The sequence below is a fragment of the Hippocampus bargibanti genome, linkage group LG13 (assembly GCF_051943395.1).
Source record: "Hippocampus bargibanti isolate YZ-2025 linkage group LG13, ASM5194339v1, whole genome shotgun sequence".
In the NCBI taxonomy this organism is placed as follows: domain Eukaryota; kingdom Metazoa; phylum Chordata; class Actinopteri; order Syngnathiformes; family Syngnathidae; genus Hippocampus; species Hippocampus bargibanti.
Genome location: NC_142746.1, coordinates 10,993,549 through 11,016,446, shown reverse-complemented (window position 1 = coordinate 11,016,446; position 22,898 = coordinate 10,993,549). Strand labels below are relative to the sequence as shown.

At 39.6% G+C, this 22,898-nt stretch overlaps 1 protein-coding gene across 13 annotated transcripts in view; it reads right to left on the bottom strand.

The window, feature by feature from the left end:
* Positions 1 to 22,898, bottom strand: part of LOC148889303 (calcium-activated potassium channel subunit alpha-1a) — a 150,995-nt gene that overhangs the window by 53,645 nt on the left and 74,452 nt on the right. For 11 of the 13 annotated variants that reach the window (XM_089011865.1, XM_089011867.1, XM_089011868.1 and 8 more), the window contains exons 4-9: positions 19,487 to 19,580; positions 17,913 to 18,024; positions 9,075 to 9,150; positions 7,988 to 8,063; positions 6,999 to 7,169; positions 5,117 to 5,208 (exon numbers count right to left, since the gene is read on the bottom strand). In XM_089011865.1, coding sequence (XP_088867991.1) covers positions 5,117 to 5,208; positions 6,999 to 7,169; positions 7,988 to 8,063; positions 9,075 to 9,150; positions 17,913 to 18,024; positions 19,487 to 19,580 — 621 coding nt within the window. Of the gene's footprint in view, positions 1 to 4,927; positions 5,020 to 5,116; positions 5,209 to 6,998; positions 7,170 to 7,987; positions 8,064 to 9,074; positions 9,151 to 17,912; positions 18,025 to 19,486; positions 19,581 to 22,898 lie in introns of all 13 variants that reach the window. The other 2 variants (XM_089011875.1, XM_089011877.1) reach the window with 1 other exon arrangement.

Sequence of the window (22,898 nt, the reverse complement as noted above, 5' to 3'; positions counted from 1 at the left end):
ACTTGCATGACTGGCAGATATTCTCAACGCAGTAGATATAGGCTACAATATGTGGATAATAATGAGACCCCGTCTAATTGGAATAATTTCAAAATCATTAAAAAAAATGAAGCCATTGTGTCCGCTCTCCAACGCTTTTGGCATGTCAGCTGAACATGCTGATACCATGCACATTCAAGTGCCAACCGCGATACCACTATGTTGACATAATCTTGCATGTTTGAAGCATCATGCCTTGAGCTGATCAAATTCAATTCCCCTCATGCACTCAATGTAATAATTCCATATATATTTTTAAGACACATAGCAAATTCCCAGTCCCTTTATGCTTCAATTCAAAACCCACATTTCAAACTCGGTTTCCAAAGAAAATCAAGCAACGATGTTCATTTGGCATTCCAACCCTTTCAGAGACAGCGGTTACTACGGTGGACAGCTGACCATGTTATCATGTTAGAATGCGTCTGACATGATTAAGACCATGAAAATGTAATATTATTTTGAACGATATGTCATTGGAAAACTGTCAGAAGAGACTTTTGAATTGGCCAAGAACATACAAATACCAAATAAAAGTTACTTGAATAAAATATATCTGTTCACTTAATAAAGGTTTGATCCATTACATTACCGGTGTCAAACTCAAGGCCAGGGGCCCAGTTGTCGCCCACAGCATCATTTTATGTGGCCCATGAAGTTCAAATCATGTTCATTGACTTCATGCTGCCAAGTTGTTTCACAAAACTCACACATGAGCTACTGCAAGATTTTTTTAACCAATTTTACCATAAAAAAAAAAAAAGTTGAACAAACAATTCTGACTTCAAGAAGATGTATCCAATCGGTGTATAATATCATGTTCTCATCCATTAATATGGGTTCCACGTCACAACGGTCCTCCGAGGGAAACCATAACTAAAATGTGACCCCCGCGAAAATTGAGCATGACATGCCTAAACATCCAAGGTCCCAAACACCAAATCATTTGAAAACAAAAGACTGCAAAAAGATACATGAGCAAATTAATATTTACCACTATTTAGCTTATAAACAAAAGTCCCAGTTCAGTTAACCTGACTATCCAATTCAGCGCCATTCTAAACTGCATAATAATACATTCCCATCAGTTCAAAACAAAATTTAAATACACATTTGAGACAATTACATTGAATGCAAGCGGGCAGTACAGAACATGCGAACAGAAGATGCAGTTGGGGCAACATTCCAGGATGTGGTCTGGAATTATTTGAAAATGAAAACCAAGAGAGCTCAAACATCAAGAACATACACAAAAATTTGCTACTGCTCTTATCCTTCGCTTAGGGGGGCTCGTGTCTGCACTGGAGGTGGTCGAATGAATGCTTATTTGGAAATACTGTATACGTTTCCTTCATGTGGCCTTGGGCGTTCATTTACCCGAATGCACAGTGCCAGATTTTTTTTTTGTGTCAAAACAACGGCCCAGGGGCCATTTGCGGCCCAACATCTTTTTTTCAGACTGCAGCATTTCATTAAATAAAAACATTTTCAACAGTATGAATTGTTAAAAATAAAAATAAAAATGCGGGATGAGTACTGCAGCGGTCAGAAAAGTGTTGGAAAGGTGGACTGGCTAAAATCCAAGATATACAAAGACATATAATATAATATAATATAATATAATATAATATAATATAATATATAATATAATATAATATAATTTGCAATAATGTTGTTATGTTATTTTTTCGATATTGACAACTCAGAAGCACACAAGAAGATGTAGAAGCAATAAAATAACAACACCCAGTGTCACAAAAAAATATATTCTTTGTTTTCAGTTTTTGGGAGGGGGATCTGAGTTTTTGGGTCTGACAAAATGCTTTCAAAAGGTATATATCAATGGTTTGGGATGAGATTCTGTGCCAACTGCTTAACAAACTGAACTCGAACTTAATGGAAATTACAATGGAAAACGCAAATCCGCCAGAGAGCGGAGCTGGCAACGCAACGTCACGCTCAGCATTATTTTATCAACACACACAAGCACGGCGCCGTCACTAAGCTGGCGGGTGTGCGCTACACTGAGCAGGCTAGCGGGAGCATGAAAGGAAGAGAATCCCTATACTGCATGGGTGTCAAAATCATTTTTTGCCGCGGGCCACATTGTTGTTATGGTTTCCTCTCGAGGGCCGTTATGAATTTGGGGAAGCCATTAGAATGTTTAATCCCCTCCACATATTACATATAGAGCGCACAACAAATTAATGAATAACTAATTTTCAAATATGAAGTCAAGAATAATGACTGTTATTGTGGTTTACATCCTAAAATATGAAATTTTGGTTAGGATTTTAGCAAGCATCATGGAATTTTGAAGTTTGATTTGCTTTCGCGGGCCGAAAAAAAATGACGTGGCGGGCCGGATTTGGCCCCCGGGCCTTGACTTTGACACCCGTGCTATACGGCTTCCTATACGTTTTGCGGTTTCAAATGACAGTGCATGTACAGAAAGATTCAATTAGATCAACTTTCTTGAATAGATCACATCGAATCATGACCTCAGCACTGTAATCAGTCAGATATATGTAATCGCCTAATCTTATTTCCATGAGAATTTATTTCAATGCATCTTAATTGCGGCCAAAATGTTGTATAACATACACCAAATGCATTCATTCCACATTTACTGTACGTGATCACGTCTTTGCTTTGAGTTGATTTTGTGATTGTAACCACATGTTCTCTTCCAGAAGGGAGGAGAAAATAAAGTGTGTGTGAGAGCGTATCCTGGGTTTTGACAAGGGCGTCTCTCAGCACTCCTTTGTGAGTCTGGGCTGAAGTTCCTCGCCAAGCATAACATTTCATCAATCTTGCGCCACTGACAGGCGAACACTGTTGAACAAAGGCTTTTCTTTCTCCTATCTGGCCTATTTCTATTCTAACATCTGACTCGTTGAATTATTTCCCAATCGAACAAAGATTGGAAAAGAGAACATAGGGCAGCATCATTGAAGATGAAGAAGAGAAAAATACAATAAAATTCGCTTGCTTAATATCAATGATGTTTGAGCCATAACGTGGACGAGCACAACACTGTACAAACAAGCACTGTGTAAAGCTTCACATATGGACTCTCGGCTGCGAGAGCCACTGAACACAACCAGCAGCAGACATACAGAGGAACCAGGCAAGCACTGAGTACCAAGCAGGGTTAACAAAAACATAAATATGTATTAAGAACTAAAATAAGAAAAAGACAAAAGCAAGCCAAAAGCCTCCGAATGGGAGCGAGGCGAACCAGCATTCAAGGGTGTGGGAGCTGACTGAAGATCAGGGCCAGAGTTGTCAAGTGTTGATGTCATGGGGGCGAGCGGTCACAGACAACAGAAAGGTGGCTTTTTCACAGAGCATGAATAAGCCACCAGGCTGTGGGTCAATGCAGAGGCCATGCCAGAAATGATGCAGCTGAATGATACACGAGCCCACAAATGCATGCAAGCAAAAATAAAATTAGAAGAGGAAATGGATCATTGATGATACTCCAGTGGACCACCAATCCATTTGCAGATGTTTATATTATATTTATATTTGTTTTGTATTTTAATCCACTGTTGGGGTGTCATGACTATTTATGTTTCATTTTATCGTTATCATAAGGCTTGTACTGGTCGTTGGAACTGATCAGCGGCTCGAGCCAAACAGTGCACAACATTAGACGAGTTTAAAAGTAGTAGTCATGAAAACTATTTTGTCAAAACCCAAATTAAATGCCGAAACATTCAAGCACTCGAGAAAGAAAAGCACAGCACAAAAATGATTTGAGGAGGAGTGCTCGGGCCACAGTGAAAAGGAAATAATGAAATCACAAGAATAATAATTTCATTTTGTGAAGAAAATGCTAATGAAAAAACTTGGAGTATTAAAAAAATATATATACTGTATGTGTGCAAAAACAGCGAACCACCACTTACGGTATTTGCAATTCGCTATTCACACATTCTTCTTTTCAACTGTTTTATTTGTTTTTGGGCGCCCTGTCCAACGCCATCTGGTATTCATTCGCCAATGCGTGGTTTGTATACACCTTCAAAAATAAATATTAATTTTATGGTATAAAATGGAGAAAAACAGATGAATGAATGAAACATTAAAGGACAAACGACGTCACTTTTTTGTTTCCTAACTGACATCAGAAAAACGTTTTATAGCATCTAAAATACCCAAAACACGCAGAATGATATTTTTATTCAAATGCAAAACACCAATAAAAATGACGTCACGTGTCTAAAATCTGCAAAAAATTGAGCTGCGAATTGGGCATTTTCAGAAAGTCCCGCCCCCAGTTCGTGACGTCACGCCAAGACGTCTTGCATTGCTGTAGTTTTTACACACGTCACTGATGACGTGTGTAAAAACTACTAAGCGAAACTATATGCGAAAAAAGCTAGCTGAAAAAAGACGAAATGTGGTAGTTTCGATAAAAATCACCAAATACACAAATTACTATTAAATTAACTGACGACAATTTGAATTATGACTTGTCAACTAATTTTATCAGCTCTATTGTATATGTTAAATACTTGTAAGAAAGCATGTTCCAGGCTTTCACATGCTATACATAACTCACTGGTGCTCATTAAAATTACCTTTAAAATTTGGAACTCTGTTCACTCATCTTTGTGATTTTTTTCCTCATCTCATTGTTTTCAGTGTGGCCCTCAGATGAGCTCAGAGTGAGAAAGAGTGAGCAAGAAGAAGAAGATGGCTAAGAGCAAAGCGCGGAAAGAAGCATGAACATGTACGTCTACATGGCCAAGGTCTCCAGTCACGCAGTGTGACTTGTTAACCATTTTTAAATACTCTAACACCCCCTCGGTGACTGACTTTAAGTGAAAGGGATTGGGGGTGGGTCACACAACCACACCTTGTCTGGGTTCCAACTTACTTTCGGCCTCGTGTCGAGTTATAACTCCCTCCGTATTTCTTCCGATTAAGGATGAGAGCAGCAATTTCTGGCACGTAGCGAGCAAACATGGCCTACATGCATGAAACAGAAACAAAATATAGAACAAAAGGCATGCAGCGAGGGTTCCACCGCACACAGAACAACAGCAGAACCGCCTGGAATACTTACTTTCTCCCATTAACTGCACTATAGGAACCACCATATTTCTTGCGGTTTCCTATTAACTCTATGATTTCAGGGACGTAGCTGGCAAACATGGCCTAAGGAGAAGATAGAAGACAGAAGCAGAAGCTAAAAAAGAGACGAGAGAGCGAGCGCTGGGCTGTGCGAGAACCCACATTTCTCCAAAAGAGAGAAATATGACTTTGCTTTTCAATTCCAGCAACTCTCGTCTACAGTTATGTGAGAAATTCTTTTTTTTACTTTTGGATTTTTGGGGTAAAATTATCACAGCTGGTTTACTCTGAGCATGTGATAGGATTTTTTTTCTTCTCATAGCAAAGTAGAACGTTTAAGAAAAACCTATGTGCCATGTTTTGTCCAACAAACACAAATGATCGGGTAGGTTGATTTGAATAGGCCCTCCTGATACCCCACCGCAGCAAAACACATTGACACACATTTGTCAGGTTTTGGAGAATGAGCTGACTGCGTTTTGCCCAAGCCTCACTGACGCAACATTCATTGACAGGGAAATTTTCAGTTAGGGATTTTTAGGGAAGCCTGCGAAGATTACTTGCTTTGAAACCATCTTCCGGGGTCATTATTCAGACAGGGGTGATGATAGAAAGCTTTCTAGAACTCTGAGAGGTGAAGGGTGGTAAATTGATACACTGATGGCCACGCCAGGGGACCCAATCACACAGCTGCAGGCCATCGCTAAATTGATGGTGACATTTGGCTGGCTGAAACAGAGTCAAACGAAAACTTATAATTAAGGTATCTGAGGGCAGTCATAGACCAGTTATTATTCTGTGATATTTTTTCTTACAATTACTATAGCAATTCGGCATTCGCAAATGTATAGATTTTTTGGGGAAGACATCTATACTGTAATATATAAAAAAAAAAAAACATAAAAAAGATCCAAGCTCAATTTCTGATAGGGATGAAGTAACAATACTTTAACTTGGACGCCATTTATCAATAAAAAATTGTCTATTGGCAATTGTGAACAGTCAAAAATGAAACCAAACGCCAGTCATTTTTTTGGATGATTTCTCCGATGCAGTTGCTCAAGTTTCTTTAGCCGTTACAATCATGTACTGTATTCCCGAATAGTGTTATTATTATTGGGTGTAAAACTATTGTGCTGCTTATTCTGTTTGCTTTGGCTCCAAGCAGGCTTCTATTTTTGTTGTTATTATCGTCGTTTGATTTCATATTTTATTTTTTCCATTAAGAAAATAACATTTCTGGTCTGTTTTGCGGTTACGATTGCTTTTATTTTGTTTTTTATTGACTGTGTTTGGTTCAGATTAGGCCTGCGATGCAACTATGTGGTATGAAAACAACAGATCCTTGATGCTTTATGATACTTTTCCCACATTCTAGCATACGGTCTAAACGCACTCAGTCATTTTTAGCGTAAAGGTGGTTGGTTACTCAGAAAAAAAACCTGAGGGGAGGCTGTTCCTGCCTCTGTTGCTGTGGTAACAGTCAGGCTGGCCTAAGCCTCATCTCCCTGCCCATGTGTTTGTTGGAATTAAGGGATGGGACACAAGAGGGAGGGTGTCCTGAAACCGCAACTGTGAACATTAACAATATCATTAAAAAATAGCGCCATGTGAAACGTACAGAAAGGAAAGGGGAGAAAGGAACACAGCGTAATTACGGCAGACATGAGACAAGAGGCTAAAGGGAACAATACAACTCGGTAAACGTGTTTTCAAATTGGAATGTTTCAAGTATCACTTAGCATCATGTCATTGATATCATAATTAAGTCTAAGCCGCATATTGAAAGGGGCAGACGGGTTTTAAGGTTAGAAGTTAGGGGGAAGGTAAGAAAAGAGGTGAATAAGGCATGATCGATCAAAATCCAATTTTACCAAACCACCGAGGATGAAGAAGACCATGAACAGGCGCCCCAAGGTGGTTTTTGCATAGACATCCCCGTAGCCCACCGTGGACATGGTCACCATCAATAAGTAGACACATTCCCAATAAGAGAGTGTCTGGAAGTTTTGGAAGTTTTCCCAAGGATCCCCTGAGTTTTCCACCTAAGATGAAAATCGGGAAGATGAATCATGTCAACATGTCTGAACACAAAGTCAACAAATCAACGACAATATTTCAAAGACAACACGGACAGCTTTCATCTTTGCTTGGGGAGAGGAGTTGGCACTGTTCTGAGCTTAGACTACCATCTAGTGGTAATATACATTACTGCAGTAGTGCAAATTAAAATAAATGCACAACCTTTTTTTATTTTTTTTGCAATGCAGTCCAAAGCATGCACATTTTGTGACTGCCACATAAATATTGAAACATTTCTATTACACATAGTATTTTAGACCTAACAAACAACGTTTATGCCACTACAGCCCTGAATAAAGAGCATTAACCAAATATTTTATTTCTGTTTCTGTACTATGTCAAGACTCTTTAAACTAAATGATATTTTTATTGGCCGATCGAAAGATTCCACATAAAAACACGTCATAATTGATGATCCTCCCTGACCTGAAGTACGATATAAATAGTATAACAACTGCTTGCGTTGACGGAATAACATTCGTTATGAATTGATCAAATGGATGGAGAGGTGTGTGTGTGTGTGTGTGTGTGTGTGTGTGTGTGTGTGTGTGTGTGTGTGTGTGTGTGTGTGTGTGTGTGTGTGTGTGTGTGTGTGTGGAATAAAGCAATGCCAGTTTGTTGGTTTTATTCTTCTGTTTAAATTACTATGCTAACCAGGCAAAAAAAGTCTTGAGGTTGAACTTGTTGAAATATGTGACACTTACGATTATGGGTGGCGTCTCCGTGTTGACGCCGTTAATTTATCACCGGACTGCACTGAATGTCGATTCCATCCACTTACCAAATGTATGAATCCTGCAGCGGTGAGCCATGTGCTGATGAAGATGGAACACAGGTTCACCAGCTTGATGGAATTGCTGTCAAGAGGAAACCGAAAAAGACAACAAACAACTTTTAGACGTTAGAAAAAGATGTGAGCAGGAAGTTCTGCTAAATCCCAACATCGGCGTGGGCAAAGGAGTTAAGAACACTCAGACAAAGATTGTCTCATTTCACATAATAACATGGTATTGACAACAACAACAAACCATATTGATTAAATGTTTTTTTTCATGATATTTGATCAAGGAAATATGATTTCTGAATGATTCCTTCACACATGGTGGAGATGAAAATGTTCTTTGACACAAAAAAATGTCAATACTTACTATTATTTGCATTGATGTCATACTATTTTCTTTAACATACTTTTCCAGTGTAAAAGGCGCACCGGAGTATAAGACACACCCCCAATGAATGGTGTATTCTCAAACATTTTCCATATATAAAGTACACCGGACTGTAAGGCGCACCTTCAATGAATGAAAGTGTTTTCTAAATAGAATATAGAAAGATATAAAAGTTTTTAAATAAAAGGCACACCACATTATAAGGTGCTAGAGCAGAGGTTGAGGTTACACAACTTCTTCAACAGGGGGAAATGGTGTCGGTGGGTACTGACAGTAGTTGCGAGACCTGTTGTGCCTCAATATGACCGCACATATAAGGTGCACCTGCGTATAAGGCGCAGGGTCATCTTGTAAAGAAAATTAAGGTATTTGGGTGCACCTTATACAGTAATTATCTTTGAATAAAATAAACGTTCAACTACTCAATTTATGGTGCATTGCTTTCTGCTCAAAATCTTTTTGCAAAAAAAAAAAAAAACTCAGACAACTCAAGTTTAAAATTCATTATCATAATCATATGCACTGTATTGGAATATCATAAAATATATCACTCATCATCGAGCCATAATTGTTGATTGAAACAAATCATGACACTACTAAACAGGACTATTATAGTGTGAAAATATATCACGATGGCGACTGGCTTGTGAGTGAGTACATTTGTGGGACGCTGGATGAGCCCGCTGAGGAGAACATTACCTTGTTTTCAAGATATTCAAAAACTGTAAGATCTCTGAGAACTGTATCAATCTTAGCGCTCTCAGGAATCTTAAACCTGTGAGACGGAGAGAAAGGAAAATAGAAGTTACACCATCAGTATAAAACGACACTTTTAGAATAATGTTGAAATCACGGGAGGGAGGGTGAGGTGTGTGTGTGTCTGTGTGAAGGGGGTCTGCTGACACTTCCTCTGCACTTTTGATACCTTAGTGCATTTTAAAATGGATTCCTTCTAATGAGCCTCGATCAGGACCTTAGAGCAGCTTGTTCAATGCTTAAGATGGAACATCTATCTCGGTATTGTGTGTAATCCTGTCCCATCACTAAATTGGATGTACGCACCTCAAACAATTATCACCACAATTACTGCACTGGTCGTGTAGCCTGTCGAGGAATACATTTAGATGAAACAATTGCAAAATACATGAGTGGTGATAAACGGGTCCTCCATGAGCGGAGAAAAACTCTAAAATACATTTTAAAATACATTTTATGACAATTCATCAAACGTTGCTGCCATTCTGTGTTCATACAGAATGACGTAAACCTAAATTGTCTGCCATTTACTATCTGGTCAAGTACACTGTATGTAAAATATATATGTAATATCTATGTATATGTGTAATTATTCATGTCTATGGAAACCATGCGAGTTCGCGGAACAAAACACATTGTTTTCTCATGAATTATTTAATGGGGTGTCTTTCCTTTGTTTATTAAATTGGTGGCAATACAAGGGACAGCAGTTCTGTGTCTTTTCATTTCATCAGTGTCAATTTTACCCCACTTGTAGAGGAAGCGCAAACAGCAACAGAGAGAATGGTAAACTCCGGTCGGCCTTTCTTGTGTCGCCATCGAATGATGGCTTTGCCTCACTCGATAGCCACTGTGGAAAATATCGCTACTAGACTTCTTCCACCGAGGCAGCTCCTGCAGCTGGTCCAAATTAAGCGTGCTGAGAGTGCGTCGATACATGAGCAGCTTTGGTGGTATCATGGCAGCAAGATGAATTTTTACTCTCCTTCAGCCAAGTTGGTTTCTTAAAGGCTTTCCAGATCAATGTCTCCAATGAATAAAAAGCAAAAGATGAACAAGCAGGATCCTTCTTTCAGCGTCAACACATCCAAACGGTCAATGCCGACAACATAGCTGTAACTACTAGAACTCCGAGAGGTATGGTCCCACTGAGCCAAATACCATCTCATATAATATACGTATATCTTGTTGTTTTTTTTTTCATTTTGTTCCAATGCTTTTAATCCCAAACATCCAGTTTCACCTTTCATCAACCTCTCTGCATCATCGTTTCCATCAACACATCGATTTGCCTAAAATCCTTTCTGTCGAATGAAAAATTTTGCTCGGGATTAAGGACAATCAAGAACACTAAGGGTAACAGATGAAATAAACCATGACGGATATCATCATCATTTTTCACAAGGCAATGAGCAGTAAATTCAAGTGAAAATTCCTCACAGCAGAAAACAAAATCTCAATGAACTTCCGGTGCCTCTGAAAACACGTGCGGCCGTATGAGGAAAATCTCTTTGCCACACACGCCAAAGCCTCTTGTACACGCGGGGGTTGAACACACGTGTCTGCTGGCCAGATGCTCATTGAAAGAAGGGGGTTGGGGGGAAGGTTTTTCCCGGAGGCTTCATTGAGGCTTTGCGAGGTAGCACGCGTGTTCTGGCATGGGCCGGCGCACCGGGGCCTTTTATCAATCAGCAGTCTGCTTCATCTGGGATTATACCCCTGGTGGGATTAGATGATGCAATGCTCGACACAATTCAAATTCATTCATACGGAAACGATGGAAATCCGCCTCACATAAACGTCAGATTTTCAGCATCCACAATACTGGTCCATCAAAACATTTAGTTTGTGTAGTGTTAATTGTTTTGAGCCCTATTCCTGAAAAGATTGTTGGCCAATTTGACTTCACACCTGACCTTTATGGTATGTATAATATTAAACATGCATGTTTTTGCTATGCGGGAGGATGATGGAACGCCATGAAGAATATCTAATAAATGATGGCGTGGCTGTCTAATTCAAGACATCGTCAGATAGGTTCAAACTTCATGTACGACTTATTGTACAATGTACGTCAAACCGAAATGTCCATTTGGGTTTGCTACGTGCAGTGCACAAAAGCACCACGTGGGGGCAGTACCGGTTTGCGTTGGAGAGGGCCTGCGCTTCCTACTCACGAGCCGCCGAAACAAACACACCTCAAGTATAAATTAATTCATTCTATTTACAGAAACTAACAAATTATCTCCTTTACTGACCGAGAATTAAAGTTGGAGGAGCTACAGAGAGTAAGCATATATTAATCCCGTCGCTCCCTTTGGAGCAACGTCAATGCAAATTAATCAAGGGGGGATTAATTCTTGCATAGTATCATTCATTAGCCGCGCATTCTATTCTGCTCGATCGCCACTTCACGTGGGGATGTGGAGAAATGACAATTTGACATGGACCAAGTGGACTGTTTGCGCTGGTGCAGGGTGAGCTGGACGTCACGAGGAGTTCGGGAGGTGTTGTCGTTAAAATTCATTGCACTCGCTGGGGGTGTATATCCATCCCTTGGGCGGGAATGTAAATAAAAATAACAAAAACAACGCATTGAGAATGCACTGCCGGACATTGCTTGAGCAACTGCTTCGACTTGCCCCTTAAAGGACAACCGACGCCTCCGGACAAGTTGTGTCCATAATTTGTAAAATCACTTCAAATGACTTCTACTGAGCGTATTTTACAAAAATCCCATGGCATATAGCTATATTTTACGTTTTACGAGTCGCGCTGAATATTCAGGAAGTCTTGTTTTCGAGTTGATGACGATGCCTGACGTGACGTCACGTCTGGAACGCGCCTGACCGTACCCAAAGTTTGGTCTGAAAACTTCGTGTTGATCCGTGTTGATGGCAAAATTAGACGGAAAACAAATAAATAATGCGATGGTGAATCGTTGTGTGTTGCACCAAGACTACTATTTGATACGAGCTGACACAAATTCGCAGCAGACAAATCAGCCCACATTGCAGTCCTCATCTCATCTCATTTTCCGTACAGCTTATTCCTCATTAGGGTCGCGGGGGTTGCTGGAGCCTATCTCAGCTGTCTTCGGGCACGAGGCGGGGGACACCCTGAATTGGTTTCCAGCCAATCGCAGGGCACACAAAGACATACAACAGTCACTCTCACACTCACTCCTAGGGACAATTTGGAGTGGTCAATCTGCCTGCCATGCATGTTTTTGAAGTGTGGGAGGAAACCGGAGGACCCGGAGAAAACCCACGCGGGTCCGGGGAGAACATGCAAACTCCACACAGGGAGGCTGGACCGGGACGCGAACCGGCGACCTCTGTGAAGCCGGTGTGCTAACCACTCGACTACCGGGCCGCCACATCGCAGTCCTGACAGATCGAATTGATATGGAAGGACTTCTTTAATCGATTGCAAGCATTTATGCTTTCCTCTTCAGAACTATTTGAATCATATTCATAACTGGATGAGTAACAAGAAAGCAGCATCTTCAAATCTGAAGCCATTGTTTTGATTCTAGAGCAAGATGAGAAGGTTTCTTCAGCCGTCATCTGTACAAATGTGAAGGTTTCGGACGTTTCGCCTCCTCCTAACACAGAATATCACGTAGAGAACACCACAGGGTTTGTAGAGAGGATCAAAGACCTCATATTGGAACCTGAGGAAACTTTGGCATCATACGATGTGACTTCTCTCTTTACATCTGTCCCAACCCCAGCAGCAGTCTCAGTGGTGAGGACGAGGCTGCTGGCGGATGTTTCTCTGCATGAAAGAACCAAACTTAAACCGGATCACATCTGCCAACTATTAGAAATCTGCCTTAATACTACGTATTTTCAATTTCGGGAAAAATGTTATAAACAAATTCATGGTTGTGCTATGGGCTCACCAGTTTCACCCATAGTGGCTAATCTTTACATGGAAGAGATGGAGAAACAGGCCCTCACATCCTTCCCAGGGACAAAACCTAGACACTGGTTTAGATATGTGGACGATACTTTTGTCATAATTAAGAAACAAGAAATTCAATCCTTCACAGATCACCTCAACTCTGTAGACTTCAACATTAAATTTACTCGTGAGGACATTCAAGAGAACCAACTAGCCTTCTTGGATTGTAAAGTAATTATAAAAGAGGACAGAGCGCTAAAAACAGAAGTCTTTAGGAAGGCTACGCACACTGACCAATACTTACTTTTTGACTCTAACCACCCTTTACAACACAAACTAGGAGTTATCAGAACCCTCCAGCATAGGGCTAAACTAATACCAACTAGCACTGAAGGTAGAGAAAAGGAGTCAAAACATATCAGGAGAGCACTCACTAACTGTGGGTACCCTCAGTGGTCATTCAACAAATGTCAGAAAGAAAGAATAGGGAATGAAACCAATAATTCTCAAGATACAAAAAGGAGAGGAGTAGCAGTACCGTACATTGCAGGAGTTTCTGAAAAATTACAGAGTCCTTTGGCAACATAAAATTCCTACTTATTTCAAACCGATAAACACACATCCAAAAGATAGGCTACCAAATGAAAAACAAAGTAATGTAGTTTATTCCATACATTGTAAGAATGAAAATTGTAAAGAGCAGTACATTGGGGAGACTCAACAAATTCTCAAAAAAAGACTTTATCAACATTGCAGGGGTAATATAAGTGGACCTCAATCGGCAGTACATTTGCACCTAAAAGCTAGCAACCACTCATTTGACGACAATGAGGTTAAAATCTTAGCGAAAGAACATAGATGGTTTGAAAGGGGGGTAAAAGAAGCGATTCTTATAAAACAACAAAATCCTTCATTAAACCGGTCTGGTGGGGTGAGGTTCAATTTGGATCGTTCATACAATAGCCTGCTTAGGCAAAACAGGTTAGGCAACTTTCGTAATGCTGATGAGGGTCGTTATGGTGATGAGGTGATACCGGTGGGAGTGGGGGTAATAGGTCAGTCGTTAGTCAGGAATGTAGGAACAATCAGTGGGGCCACAGGGAGGGGTCCTCTGTCCCCCCAACCTGAGAGTAGGGACCTATCATAGCTGTGTCCGGCGCCACCATGTCTGGACATTAGGGATATATAAATAGGGCCGATACGACCAGTCAGACTTTAGTTCGCTGACGAAGCCTCTTGGATAGGAGGCGAAACGTCCGAAACCTTCACATTTGTACAGATGACGGCATAAGAAACCTTCTCATTGATGGACCACTCCTGTATGACTGAGAGCTTACACAGACGTATTCTAGAGCAAGGCAAGACGTCCTGGTGTGACGTCACGAACAAGGGTGCGCAACCTTCTGAAACTCGCCATCTCCAAGGTCATTTTGAAGTAGTTTTGGGACACTTTAACTCATTTTTATTGGTGTTTTGCATTTGACTAAAAATATCAGCCTGCATGTTTTGGGTGTTTTAGATGCTCTAAAACGTTTTTCTGATGTCAGTTAGGAAACCAAAAATGGTTGTCCTTTCAGTAAATGAAATATGCAGTAATTACAGTTTTGTGGCTTGATTGTCAGAAACCATTATACTTCTAGACGTCAATATAATTTGGTGTAGGTACGGTCATAATATGTTGACTGTTATCCCGCCTCATTGTATAGAACACATCAATTCATTATTTTTCTAGTCCACTCATTCTGCAGGCTCATATCACATTATAAAACGTGAGTTTAAAAAACACATTTTAAACCGTTTGACTTTTTTTCAGTTATTGTAGTTGTCAATAGTTTTGAAAGCGAGTTTGTTAAATTTCAGTTAGTTTTGTTATTTTATTTCATTAACATACCATTTGAGTTTTATATTTATTTTGTTAGTTTCAGAAGTCATTTCATTTATTTTCTTCAACCAAAATAACCTTTTTCACCTGTTGCCAAATGACTTCCGACGGACGACAACGGTCGCCATACATTCACAGGACGGACATTAAATGTAAAACAACATTGCCATAGCACAGCATACAATAAATCTCTACATATTCACAAATTCACCAAATCATGGTTTTGGTAAATATAAATCAACTATTTGCTGGAAAATTCACGTGTTCATTTGGGCGTTCCGTCTAAATGTCCCCAAAGTGCCACTAGACTAGAGTGTACCAAAGCCTCGTCTAATCAAAAAGTAATTGATTGGTGTCAATGAAGTTTGTTGACTGGGCATTAATTGCTCACATTTTTTTTCATTATTATTTTGCAATTTGTACGACTATTCCATTTCTGTGTCTGTAAATTTCGACAGAATTAAACATATGACGGAGGGCTTCACAGGTAATTAGTCATTGTCCTGTTTTTCAGTTTTTGGGTTTTAACAAAAAAAAAACAGCATCATCAAAGAGCACAAGCCGTTTTCAACGTTTTAGATTATGTCATTCAACTCATTCACGTTGGAATTGACAAATATGAAATTAATCACATTTCAGTGACAATTATGCCACCTATATTGCTCCTATGTCAAAAAAAAAATCTAATTTTCGATGCTGCAGTCCATTCATTGTACTGTTATCATCATCGTACGTTTGGGCCTCAACCAGAACTGCAACTTGTGTGAAAAAAAAGTCTGAGATCATAATGTTACCACTTCTGGGGCACTAGAGGTTCCAAGGCATGTGATTAATTGTGATTATTCAGCCTGGACACGAGGGTATAAAAAGGCCACATTGTGGATACATGACCTGTATATTAATCACGACTCCTGTCCAAACTCATCACAGCGTGAATATCAACGGTGACTCGGGCAGTCTCATTAATATTCTACAATACACTAGAAGCTAGCAGATATGTGGGTTAATTTCATCAGCAATATTTGGCAACGGTTTTTGAGGCCTGTGGCACGTGGGGAAATATTACCCCTAGTAAACACTTAACCCACACGCCACAAGGAGTTTTGTTACAAACTCATCGCCTTTACAGATGACATAAATGAAAATATATTCTAACCATTATTCTTTTGATTAATACATCTGACACTTGAAATTTCATTCAACTTAGCGCTCCTGTTTTGTGCGTTACAGTCCAAACGCTATCAACCTCAGGCCCAGATATAGAAGTCACAGGTAAATAAACGCGACTGAATATCGAGCAGAAGCCAGACTGCCATTTCACAGTCTTTCATCATCCTCATCAAGGCCCCAGTTGCGGTGATTTTCTGAGGAGACGAGGACACCTTGCATCATGAGCACCAAGAACCGAATAACTTGACCATCTCTAATTCATTACAACAGCTGAACTCCTAGTGGGATTCATTACCCACGGTGGGGCGTTTACTGAAACCCTCAATACCTCATAATTCGGCTTCATAATTACTGATTGATTTTGTGACCCAAGTAGGCAGAATTCCAAATGTATGCATTCACATGTCCATAAATATTAGAGAGTTATGGCTCAATTTATAAAGTGGGTTTGATTTAATATATAAAATTTAAGGCCGCATCTACATCAATTACTAATTAAAAAGTGTGTTCCCCGTTTCTCCAGGCATCCTCTAGGAGTAAGGCATTTGGTGGGGGAAGCCATTATTTGTACAAAACTATTTTTATCGACAGGATGTTCTCATATAGCGATTGTGTGTAATTATTTTGTCCACTAAAGGGGGAGTGGTACTTCAGTGACACCCTTTATTATTTATTAATCACATTTTCCCAAAACCATTTCTTAGTGCATGTATTTTTATTTTCCAATATTCAATATTATGAAATAGTGGCCAAGTCTGCTTATTTACTTGCGGAAAGGTTACAACGCATCTTCTTGGACAATGGTGTTAATTAAAACAAATTCTACGCCCCCTGCACAAGAAAAAAAACAATCCTTATTTTAACTTGATCAAAAAAGGTTACTCAATTTCAACGAGTACCAAGCTGGCAGGAGTATGTGGAAAGAAGCCTTTTCAATCACAAAACACAATACCATAATGCCACATGTCAGTATTTATATAATGCCACATTAAACCGCCAGCAAATGTTTGCTGACGAAGTTTCTTGGATAAGAAGCGAAATGTCCGACACCTTCCAAAAGTACAGATGACGGCTGAAGAAACCTTTTCATCGATGGACCACTCCTGTACGACTGAGAGCTTACACAGACATATTGCCACATTAAACGCAATGCAGGTAAACTAACTGAAGTGGAACCACATTATTCCATTATTTGAGTCGAGTGTTTTATATTGTGACATCATCATAGCTCAGAATCACATATGCAAGTCTCTGTTTGCATTGAACTGAGGTCATGAGTATTATTCACGGTATTACAAGCAAAGTAGCTGTGCACCAGAGCAAGGCATAGCCTTTATACTGCAGTGTAATTTGGGTCACGATACTCTGAACTCGGAGATAAAAGTAGGCCATTATGTAATACAGGTTGGGGTGTTTTCCAGACTGCTCATGCGTGTGTGTGCGCGTCTGTGATGAACTAATGCTAGTTCTTTGTGAATTGATCGCAGTGATGGGCCACTGTGTGCCATTTTGGTGCAACCTCTAAAGACACACAAGCAAAGTCACTCTTCTCCCCATTAGAGACTGCTATGCTCCTTTGAAGTATCAGAGGAGATTTCCTGTCACTTTGCATGGCAAGGCGAAGAAGATTGCAGCCCGGAGCCAGGGAGCATCGGCGATGCACTCGCGGTAATAGCCAAATGGAGTGGGGAGGGGTCGCCGATGGTCAGTGATAAAGAGGAGGGTTGACAGGTAAAGATTGAGGTCCAATGGTATGAAAGAGGAGAGGTAAGATGAAAAAAAATAAAAATAAATTTCAAACGGGAGCTGAGACAACTCACCGAGCCAGCTTCTGTTCAAGTAGACAGAGACAAAGACCGGAGGAACAGTGAAAAAGTCAACCACCGAGTTGACCTCCAGCCAGAACCACAGCTTGTCATTGGCCGCTATAAACTGCGAGAAGAAAGAGGGGAGTCAAAATCACAAACAGAAGTACCTACACACGTTCACGACAACTTGCGGTGACTCCACTCTTGCATCATCCTACTTGCTGATTCATGCCCCCTGGTTGGGGCATAAGTAGCTTATGAGTTGATTTAGTCACTTATTAGTATGTCAGGCTCGCCAGAAGACTTTTTCTGGGATGACAGCAATGTAAAACAGAGCTCATTTGATCTAGACTTGTGCATACATTTAATTGCGAGTTTAGTACAGTCATACTTATATACTGGCAGTAAATTGAGATGTGTTTCGTACATACATACAACATAATAATAATAATAATAATACATTATATATATATATATATATATATATATATATATATATATATATATATATATATATATATATATATATATATATATATATATATATATATATATATATATATATATATATTAATCAGCCTGTGGAAACGGGCTGATTAATTCCTTACATGGCTCTGTCGCCATGTTCTGCCTTTTTGGGTGCGACATTTCCCACCCCTGATGCCTCAAAATGACAGTGATTTTTTTTTTAAATCAATTGCAAATATGTATGCTTTCTTCTTCTGAACTATTTGAATCATATTCATAACTGGATGAGTAACAAGAAAGCATATTCTCCGAATCTGAAGCCATTGTTTTGATTCTCCAGCAAGGCAAGACGTCTTGCCGTGACACTACGAACATTGGGGCGGGACCTTCTGAAACTGGCCACTTCCGGTTTCAAATTCAAGTACTTTTTAGACACTTTAAGTCATTTTTATTGGTGTTTTGCATTTGACTAAAAATATCATACTGCCTGTTTTGGGTATTTTAGATGCTATAAAACGTTTTTCTGATGTCAGTTAGGAAACAAAAAAGTGATGTGGGTTGTCCTTTAAGTCAGACTTTGGTTCTTTATCTCGCTAGTATCAAACAGTTAGCATTGAACCACCACCAACTGTTCTTGTTGAGGCTGGTTCTTTTTAAATCGGATTTCTTTCATTTTACACAACTGGCTAAAGTAAAACCTCCCCTTTCTTGCGAGTACCTAGAGACAGTAATACATTTCATTTCTTTTGACCTTAGTAATCCTGTTTGGTGCTTTCTGCTGTCTTTGTTACTGATTTCTTGCCTTATTCTTGTATATGATAGTTGCTCCATGTAGAGCACTTTTTATGCAGCGATGGCTGTTTGAAAGTGCTCTATTAATGCAGTTGAGTTGAGTTTGCAATAAGTGTTGTAAAAACGCCCTGAAAAAATATATGAAATAAAGTGCTTGCTAATCATTACTTTATTTTTTTGGGGGGGGGCATTTTCCAGCATTAGCTTTTATCATATGCACTAGTATAAATCTAAATCTATTAGCAGTTTATTGTATTAAACTGAAAAAAAGACTATTTTGGTCAAGGTGATGATGTGCTGAGAAATAAGCATCACGTGCTGCTTACCCGCAGACCGAAATAAAGGAGGAAGAAGACATTGAAGGCCATGTCAATCTGTAACGTAAAGTCTTTGTAGAAGTTCTGGCAGGATTCTATAGGGCTGCAAAATACAAAAGAGAGAAACACATTGCTCAAAGGACACTTGTGGATTGTGATGATGATGGTTTTCTATTTTTTTTTTTTTTTCATATCCGACAGAAACATGTTCCCTGGATGAGTAATATGGCTGAATTCAATAGCATCATATTAAAAAGAATCTTCTAAATGACACTTCTGTTTGTGTGTTTGGTCCTCCATCATGAGAAAGTGAAATGGGAGCCGAGACAAAGTAATTGGCATTTTCTTGCTAGCTCCTATCAAGTGAACAACAGTGTACTGCATTTGCTCAATTGCAGATGTGTGGCCGTAACACGATGTTGATGTGTCTATTGTATGTTTTATTCATTTCTTCTCAACCAATTTTGGATACATTGATCTAAAAAAAAGTACTAAAACTATTAACTCAAAACGCGACCAACTGTATTCATAGTCAGAATCATTTTTTTTTTCAAGCATAAATGTCTAACACGGATATTGCCCAATATAACATACATCTCCTGCATCATCCTCGCCTGTCAAGGAGGAGGCAGCCACTAACTGGATGCTTCTTTTCCAAACCTGTCATAATGTCCATCCTCCACGACCATTATTTATTAGTGAGTGGGCACAAAAAACAATCACAGGCAGTCTCCGTTGCAGTCATCACTTGGACGAACACCCCGTCATCAAGAAGTTCGTTTTGTAATACATATTGATTTTTTAATTTGATTTAAATTTTCAGGGGAAGAGGAGCTTAGTCAACAAACACACACACACACACACAAGTCTCAGATTTTCAAAATAGTTCACGTATGGATCGCTAAATGGCCTGAGGCTTGAGTTACCGCACAATGACCTCTAGAGGTGGATGAATGGGCCGTCGACATTTTTATCATCCCTGAAATTGGATGAATGAGTCAAGACATGCCAAATAGGTCTTATTGCTCCGAGAAGATGATCCAACTTTTAATTGACACTGCTCATCTCGGGTGTATCCTTAGGACTGTTCTGCTCTTTAAGATGATGTAAAAGCCTCGCCCATGTCCAAAGAAATTACAACCACTGGCAGCTATTGTTAAAAATAAACGCTTTGATTTGGTTGAAAGGCAATTTCCCTTGGTGAAGTGCAATCAGATTTTGGGCAGAGGTTAATTTGAAATTGTGCCCAAAAAGGACTTCACGCCAATGTTGAGCATTATCAATTAAAGAGTCATACATCAACCTGACAAATTTCCTCTGCTGTCAAATAATTTTGAAAAAAAGAAGTGCTTTCTTATAAAACCACATGGGCACACATACACACACATGGCACACAGAGAAGACACCATTTGGGGTGGTCACTATGGCGTCTCCCCCCTTGGGCTCCATTCTGGCCTAATTCTGACTAACTGCTCATCTCGAGTCATATGACCTAAAGCGTTCTCGATAATCCCGGTGAGAACATGGCAGCATTCAGCATGGGCCTCACTGGTTAGTCAGCTTGACTTTGCATCAGGCTGAAAGATCACATTGAAATTCTGAAAGCTTTTATTTGGCCATTATTGGAAGTCAAATGACATTAGTGACTTGAGTACAGGGAAGGGAAAAAAGTCTGAAAAGAAACTGCTCAATGCCGTTCAAAACTCCCATTTTCCACAGCACTTGTCCCCAGAGTCGTGGGTCAGCTTGTCGCCGATCCCAGCTAATTTCACACTTAAATTATTGTTTTTCCTTTTTTTTTTAATCAGAGTTGCCAATCATTTTTCCAGATTTTTTTTCCGATTATGAATCTGCAATTATTTTGCTGACACGAAATGAAATGAATGTAAGGCAAGACAAAAAAAAAAGCCGACTTCCACGTGGTGTGTATGTGTATTGGGCGGTCTGGTGTCACTTCACAACACACAATCACATAGGATTCCTGGCCAGGAGTTGCTAACGTCCTGCGGAAAATAGTTCATGCCCCAATGCGGTTCTTATTACTCCTTTAAGCCCTGGCCACAGTCCGGGGGCTAAAGAGTAACAATGGCAAGGAAAGAGACATGCTGAAAGAAAGGCAGAAAGATGTGACAAAGTGACATAGAAGGATGTGATTCCGTTGTGTGTGTTGGAATGGAAATAAATGAGTGTAAATCCCGGTATTGCAACGCTTCTATAAAAAGCTCTCGTATTCATCCCAAGTTTATATTTGTGACTGCCCCAAAAAGAACCCACCCCCCAAAAAAGCTTTCAGTCGAAGCCCCCAATGGCTCCTGATTATTTGTGAAGCTGGAAGTGATGTACGCACATTTGCATGTGCACACACAATATATAGAACACAGACTGCCTGGGGGTAGGGAAGGCCACGGAGCACATTTGTCTATTTCGGGACCAAAAATGTTTCATCACATTAACCTGCTTTCACAAAACACACACACACGCACACACAAACACACATATACACACGCACAAACACTGGCATATTTGTAAATTCTCATTTGCTCACAAGACTTAAGAACTTTGATTATAACGCTTTAAAAATAGCCCAAAATACCATCAGTGAGACAATAGGCCTTTGTTTGCCCTACTGTGACCTTGACAAGCTGCAGGACGAACAGTGAGGGATTTTGCTGTCTATACAATAATGCATCACCTCTAATGAATGTTTTCATTCCACGTCTGCCAACGCAGATGTGGGAAGCGATTTAGATATAATCAGTAAATGTCTACCTCGAAAGCGTATCTTCTAAGCGACTTTGCAAACGGGTGGGTGGGGAGGTCTGGGATGCCAGGTTAGTATTTAAATAATTCACTTAGGTCAAGGTAAAAATAGCACCAACAGAGACGATGGATGAATGCATAAACAACTCAGAGTAGGCTAAAAAAAGAATGCCAAAGAACATTTATTAATAGTAATATGTTGGACGGAAAATAAAAAAAAAAGAGAAAAACAGTGAAAAGCCCTTTTCAACTGTTCTTTTTTTATTTACCATGACAGGGCTTTACGTCTTTACGTTTCTTCTCATCCATGACAGGGCTTGGTTATTTACGATTCTTGACCAAAACTAGAAAGTAGTATATTGATGTTTTTTTTCAGATTGTGAAAATAAAAAGCTCCACTGTGATAATGATAATAACAGGAAAGAACAATGAATGTGTCCTTTTTTCAACTAAGGTGTAAGTGAACAGTAATAACCATAATAGATGATTGTGCACATTTAATTTAAAATACAAATTAAATAAATAAAGCTGCCTCTGTGTTATAAGGTTTGATTCATGCAGCATTCAACCTCTGTACTAAAAATAGAACTTTCCCTGTGCATTGTAGGGTGCCAGGCCTCCTTCACATTGCCATGGCGACTCTGGGTTCCCACCCCACTCC